Here is a 7,368-nt window from a genome sequence, read left to right as displayed (position 1 = left end):
GGCCCTGAAGAATGATGAAAGATGTATTTATCTGAATTGTTTCTACCCTTGAGAAGAAGTGATTAAGTAGATATAATGCGTTACTCGTGACTGGAAAATAAAAACAAATGTATCCCTTTTATAGGAAAAGGGTTCTTCATTCTAGGAGACATAAAAAGTGAATAATCTTCCACAGAAACTTGCAGACTTTAGCAGACTCAGTAGACATCTTCAACAAAGGGTTGAATATTATTTATATATTATAAGAAATAAACCATAGAATAGTGTGCTCATCATATAAACTTTTTGGATTATATTTTACGTTTGTATACATTTTACATTAAAATTTATGTCCTTCCATATAAAGGAAAATTCTTCAAGTGTAATAGAATGAATAGAATGAAATAGAAATAGAATTAATAGAATGAAACAAAACAAATTCGATTTTAAATTATTTTATTTGATACTATATATTGGTTCATCAAAAGACTAGAAACAATTTTATTTTAATGGAAGTAGTGAACGCGTCTGAAAGAGCCAATTCTTGGCTGAGTAGCACCCCATTCTGAAAATCTTTTATACTCTCCAGGTTTCAGGTAAAACTGACGTCCTCTGTAGTTGGGCTCCTCATAGAACATCCAGTACCCATCTTGTACATGGGCAGAATGGATATCATGGTAACGGAATCTCTCATAGACATTAGAACAATCTTCAGTGAATTCCATCATCTGACCCCTGAAGTCTTCTTTCTCATAGATCCTGATTCTGAATGAACCTTCGTGCTGTTAAAAAATAGGATTGAGAAGGAAGACTGAGCAAAGCTATCCAAAATTGTGCTAAAGACTCCACTTCCAGACCACTTACTGTATATATATACAGTAATGACATTGTCAGATAGCTGCCAAAACCCTGGTATACTTTTACACAGTGGGCGATCCTCTTTCAGCGGATTCAACACGGGATCACTTTTATGGGCGGCGGGAGAGGAGAAAATGTTCTGATGTGCTGGAGGGGTGGGCAGGAAGTTGAGTGAGGGCAAGATGTCCTCCCACTCAACTCTATGCCCTTGGAGGACTGGAGCGATGTCAAAAATCACTTCCGCCTTAAAGGACCCATTTTTATTTTTTATTTCTTCTGCATAAAAGTAAAATTACTTTATTTTTTTGGCTTTTAAGTGTACATTTTAGATCTGTGGTCTTTTTGGCCCTAGATCTTGCATTAAAGAGGCCCTGTTCTGCTTATTTCTATTACAAGGGATGTTTACATTCCTTGTAATAGGAATAACCATGAGCAAACACTTTTTTTTTTTTAAAGGGACAGTGTAAAAATTTAAAATAGAAAGTAAAATAAATAAGAAAAAAAAAAGTAAAGCTTGTCCCCCTGAGCTCGTGTGCAGAAGCAAACACATACATAAGTCGTGCCCACTTATGTAACCGATGTTCAAACCACACATGTAAGATATTGCCATGAACATTAGCGTAAGAGTCATAATTCTAGCACTAGACCTCCTCTGTAACTCTAAAAAATGTTTAAAGCGTTGCCTACGGAGATTTTTAAGTACCGTAGTATGCCGCCATTCCACGAGCGTGCACAATTTTAAAGCATAACATGTTGGATATCAATTAACTTGGCGTAACATCTTTCACATTATACAAAAAAATTGGACTAACTTTACTGATTTATTTTTTCTAATTCAAAAAATGTGTTTTGTCCCCAAAAAATTGAGTTTATAAGACCGTTGCCCAAATACGGTGTGACATAAAATACTGCAACTATCTCAATTTTATTCTCTTGGGTCTCTGCTAAAAAAAATATATATATATAATGTTTGGGGGTTATAAGTAATTTTCTAGCAAAACATATTGATTTTAACTTATAAACAGCAAGTGTCAGAAATAGACTTAGTCCAGGAGTGGTTAACCCAGTTTTTACTTTACATACTGTATATTTATTTCCATCCACTCTTGAAGTTCTTGATAGGTAAAAAATGAAGGTGCTTATTCTTGCACACTTTAACCTACCATGTCATTTACTTTAGAAAATTCAGATTTAGAAGCCTAAATTATTTTTTAATATTTTAGTCTGTCTTTGACATAAATGTTTTTTTCTGCCAATTGTTGTTCGGTCTCAAAGTCTGAAAGTGATTTGCATATATTTAGAAAGTCCCACGCTGTTGGACATTGGGGCTATGTAGGGAATGTCCTGCATGCTTGTTACCTGTGCGAAATGTATTTTTATATCACTTCATAGTTTAATTTTGCTGCTAGCTTTTAATGCATGCCTACTTACATACACGCTTTACAATATAGTAATTGTGGCCGGTTTATGCTGTTCAAACATTTTACATGGGCTTTGTTCTTAAACTGAGATGCCCATAGTTACCTGGGGGCTCAGGCGACAAGATCTAATGGAGTCATTGTAGCCCATCCATTGCTGAAAGTCAGGATATTCTCCCCTGTGAAGGAAATACTGATGTCCTCTGTAGTTGGGGTGTTCATACAGGATCCAATTTCCACTTTCAACACGGATGGAGTTGCAGCGTCTGAAGTATAAGGACAAGTCTGGGCATTCAGAGTTACACTCATAAGAGCGACCCTGAAAGTTCTTGTCCTCGTAGAAGATGATCTGTGGAATAAAAAACAGTGAATTTACACTTTCTGTGATGTTTTAAATCACATGCATTTTATGTCATGCGTATATTTTTGTAGGACGTTTTTTTTTTAGATTCTGTGCCTTAGAAGAACAAAATTAAATAGTCAGTAAATTCAAAACTTATACTTTTACTTTTGGGTTTATAACAAGATTTAAACCACCTGACAATTTTTCCCATCTCTTGGGGATGGTAATATATCTGCCCCCAAGTTCCTAGTTCTGCACACTTGCTGTGGCCAGTCTCCCTGTTGGATATTTATTTATGGTCCACTATAGAGCATGTAACAGTATGATCTGAAACACACAAAGGTAAATGGAACACAAAAACCCCTAGGTGGACAAGAGCTGAGTTGTAAAATATGGCAGAAAGATTTTACTGTTAAAGTATCTAAAACAGAGAAGCTAGACAACAAGAGAAGCTAGATGTTGACTCAACCCTTTAGATTGCACAAAAAATAAAGTGTCACTTCTATTTGGACTGGTTCTTTAATGTGTTAACCATATCTATGTATCTGTGATTCCTAAACTAAATTATTGAATATGCCAAGTAAGTACTGTCAGAATAAGTTACTGGCTTTTTAAAGTTAGGCTTAAAGGAGCCACAATAACATACTGGTTTTACTATATTTACCCAAATATGTCTAGATTAATAGTTGGAAAAGACTGCTATTTGGGATTACATACATAGGAGGTAATACATTTTTAAGATTAAAGTGTTTTATGATAATATGTCAAAAGGATGTCTTACCTTGCCCATTTTAATGTATCTTTACTCACTCAAGCCACAGTCTATGTGCTGTTGTCCAAAAGGGAGAATCCTTCCTTTATATGTACCCTGTTTTGCATACATTGAAAATAATGCTGACTTTTTTCCCAGTAAGCAGAATGTACAGTTATTTTATCTAGTATTATGTAAAGGTCACATTGGTCTGTCTTTGTGTGTGGTCATTGTTGTAGTGCCTTTTCTTTTACCTGTATTGCAATTCTGTACCTAAACAAATAAATAGAACAAAAAGTTTTTACTGTTCAGTCAGCGAGTTCTTTTCTTTTGGAACCCCACAGTATGGTCTTTTAACTGTTAATAAATGTAACAATTGCATACGTTATCTTCATTTTTTTCTAATTTCAAATAAAATCAATGCATTTTTGAGTAACAAAATTGCAGTTTCTATTAATATACTTTTGCATCCTTTAGCTTAATGTTCTTTTTGAATAATAATGAAATGTTACTTAAAAAACATTTAACATATTATATTATATTTAAAGCATTTTTTTTAAAATATTGGATAGAGTAGGTAATGTGTAAAATCCCTTATTTTTTTTTGTGATTGGGGAGATTTTCATTTTTTTTTCTATCTTGTGAATACGACAGGGCATGGGAGGAATTATCTCCAGAGTAAAAGAAATAAACTTTTAGACATATTTCACTGAAACAAGATTTCCCTTCTATGCCTAGTCCTATAATTTTTGGATTTTTATCTAACATTTTAGTCCAAGTGACAGTGTTTACTAGGACAAATAGTGGGGCGGATCTCAGCAGAGACACAGACAACAATAAAAATCTGACAGGGGTTCTAACTCCTCAACACGGTACCCAAAAGGGAAAAAAAAATTGAAAAAAAAAAAAAACAATTGGCTTTTAATATTAGATACACTTTTACTTACTATATATGCCTTGGGAACTTTCATGTCATTGTATGTGTATCATTACACATAGGTAAATTGGTTCATAAATGTGTCTGTTCTTTTTAAATACTACAGTTTAAATTTTTTGCTGCCAAGCCCTGCGCTCCACTTTTAAACTCAGGTGGCCAGACCATTTTTGCAATTTTTTTTCCACTGCTTTTTTATCTTTCCCTTACAGAGTTTGTGAAAGACACCCCAAACAAACTATATATTTTCTGAAAGCACATGACCTATAGAATAAAAAGTGCTACTGATTTTTTTAGGTGATATTTGTGCAAATGTTTATCAAATCGCCATTCTCACTAAAAATACACTAAAATAATTATTAGTGGATACATACATGGCAACATTTGAAAAATTCATGCTAAATTTATACTAAATAAGGAAGTTAAAACTGTATTGAGTTTATAAATAACAAAAATTTAGTAAATTTTAAATTGTGTCTTTTTGCACAATGGTGAAAACCGAGGGTGCACAAAACTATAAAAATAAATGTACTCTAAAAATCTAAAATTATAATTTTTCACTTGGAGCTTTCAGAATTTGTTAAAGACCCCCCAAAACATACATTTTCTGAAAGCACATGATCTGTAGAATAAAAAATGGTGCTACAAATTTTTTAAACCCTGTAATAGTTGCGCAAATGTTCCTCAAATCACTATTTTCACAAAAAATACACTAAAATCATTATCAGCGGACACAACCACAATTTATGTTTCAAACTAAGCCTCATTCACATTGGCATACTTTAATACATCCATGTTTACCCACAAGGGGGAGCAGAGGTGTTCTATGCATCCTGTGCAAACAGTCCTAGTCATGTCAATGGGGATGCAACGGCTGCATGGGCACAGCTGCTGCTCCCAATCTGACATCTGTGTGGGTGTGAGAGCATGACCCCAAAAGCAGACAGTGTGGGCTCAGGGAAATGCACCCAGATCAACATGGATGCCAAATTGGGAATGACAGCAGTGTTCGTGCAGTTGTAAAATTCCAAATGACATCAATAAGATGGCCTGCATGGGGATGCTCGGAACACCTGTGCATCTCTGTACAGGTAAACACAGCCTTGCAGGGGCATATGCTGTAGTATGCCCTGTGTGAACAAGGCCTTAAGCCCCATACACACTCACAGTTTGTCTGCTGAGTTTTTCCTTCAGATTTACCAAAACCATATAATATGAGGTCAAACCTTAGGTGTTTCAATTTTATGCTATCAGGTAGGCCCTTGCACTACATGGTTTAGGTAAACCTGAAGGAAAAAATCAGCAGAAAATCTAACAGTGTGTATGGGGCATCACTTTTTTTTAAATTATTTTATTTACATTTTTTCTGTTTTACATTTTTTCTTTTTTTTTTTTTTTTGGGGGGGGGGGGGGCTTTGGTGAGATATCAGAGGTCCAAACAGACCTCTGATGTCTCTTTTTGGAGAATGAGAAAGGGACTGGAAACAGTCCCTTTTTCTGCAGCCTGAGCTGCACTGTAAGTAAATGACTGTCCAACGAAACAAGAAAAGCCGCTCTAGGTGAGTAAGTCTCTGGTTAATCGCCTCCTTGTTCCCTGGTCCATCTGTCAACCATTTGTCATATGAAGCTTCAATAAAAGGATTTTTGGAAGTGCAGCCATCTGGAATTATTTCATTATACATAAATAAATGTATAGATGTTCCTATTCATTCACAAAACTGAAGCATAGTAAACGCTGATTACTATACTTTAGTGATGAATGGACACAGGGGCAATCAGTAGTGATTGCTCACTATGCCCATTCAAAAAAAAGAAGCACCCCCACTTAACCCGCTCTCCATCCTAACTGCTTGTTTCTGTGCCCCAGGAGAAGCTGCAGCCGGAGGGAGGGGGGAGAGCTGGCCAGCAGTACAGCGAGAGCGGGACCGGAGTGGGAGAAGGACCCATGCAAAGGGGGTGGGACATTGCAGGGGTCAGAGGAGTAGAGGAATCGAAAAGCCAGCAGGATGTCAAAGCAAGAAGAAAGCAAAAAAAAAGCCAGATGCTGGCAGGATGACAGAACCGGTGCTGGCAACGGGGACATTAACAGTGTTTGGGGATAGGGGAGGGGTAGAGAAAGAGATACTGGAGGGGGGTACTAGATGGAGACACTGAAGTGGGACACTGTAGGGGACAGTGGCAAGTGAAAAGAGCACACTTTCAGCATGTGTATGCATTCAACAGCCATGCTGCTGCTTGATTATATTTACAAAGTGGGGTGGAGTGGCCAGATGGAGGGGGGTGTGAGTGAGTGGTGAGTTCAGGTGTCTCACCTCTGCCTACCTCCACTCCTTGGCATGTATGCCTAGTTCAGTGTATGCCTTGTGAGAGCCCCTGCTGCTCCTGGTGGCTTGTTTGGCGTGCTGGGATGGACTGCTGTGTGGGATGAGCATCTGACCCTGTGATGGCATCGCTTCGCCCCCCCCCCCCCTCTTTTCTCTGCTGGAGCCTGTGGGCTGGATGCTGGGACAAATGATGTGTGAGGCTGATGAGTCTGTCAGAAACCCGTGTACAGCCGAGTGAAACCCAGCCTGTAATATTGCGGGATCCCCTGTGTAGCCTGATCGCCTTGCTGCTGGTCTGATTGAAGGCTGTGAGTAGGGGAGTTAGAAAACGCTTGAAAAAGCTGGGGACTTTTACTGTGAGACCTGTGCCTCTCTTGCTCTCCTCTCCTCTACACTGGCAGTAGGGCTGAAGTGTATGCTGTATTATCCCTGAGTGCATTACCATTTTTTTCTGAAAGCCCATAAAACTGATGGTTCTAATTACTAATATATGTAATATGTTCAGCAAACGGGTCAAATGTGACATGTCGCACCAGGAGGGGGCCCAAAAAACCTGCTCAGCGAAAGAGAAAGCAAACTAGGTCTCTGCAGCAGCAGCAAAGCTTGAACGCTTCTCCCCTGCGACTTCACATGCAACTTCACAGTCACCGACCAAGGGAGGTCATCAACAGCTAGCGACGCAGTTGGAAGCACAGACAGAAGAAGCCACAGCCAACCAGCCTCAAACCCTACAACTCCATCTTGTCAGAAACCATGAATCA

At 38.0% G+C, this 7,368-nt stretch overlaps 1 protein-coding gene across 1 annotated transcript; it reads right to left on the bottom strand.

The window, feature by feature from the left end:
* Positions 1 to 418: 418 nt before the first annotated feature.
* LOC143924279 (gamma-crystallin-3-like) lies at positions 419 to 3,497 on the bottom strand. Its single transcript, XM_077448483.1, has 3 exons — positions 3,380 to 3,497; positions 2,362 to 2,604; positions 419 to 761 (listed from the first exon to the last, which is right to left on the bottom strand). Exons 1-3 carry the CDS (start codon positions 3,386 to 3,388, stop codon positions 486 to 488), a joined length of 528 nt encoding a protein of 175 aa, XP_077304609.1. The 5' UTR covers positions 3,389 to 3,497; the 3' UTR covers positions 419 to 485.
* Positions 3,498 to 7,368: the final 3,871 nt, after the last annotated feature.

This window comes from Lithobates pipiens, unplaced genomic scaffold (genome assembly GCF_037356315.1).
Source record: "Lithobates pipiens isolate NorthernLeopardFrog02 unplaced genomic scaffold, aLitPip1_a1.2 Scaffold_22, whole genome shotgun sequence".
NCBI lineage: Eukaryota > Metazoa > Chordata > Amphibia > Anura > Ranidae > Lithobates > Lithobates pipiens.
The sequence above is the reverse complement of the archived record's forward strand: the minus strand, read 5'-3'. Positions and strand labels throughout refer to the sequence as shown.

What these genes read in the sequence shown, in the direction of transcription:
- LOC143924279 (XM_077448483.1), bottom strand. An exon ending in CTTGTCGCCTGAGCCCCCAG is followed by an intron (nt 762 to 2,361) that starts GTAACTATGGGC and finishes ATTTTTTAACAG; the next exon opens with CACGAAGGTTCATTCAGAAT.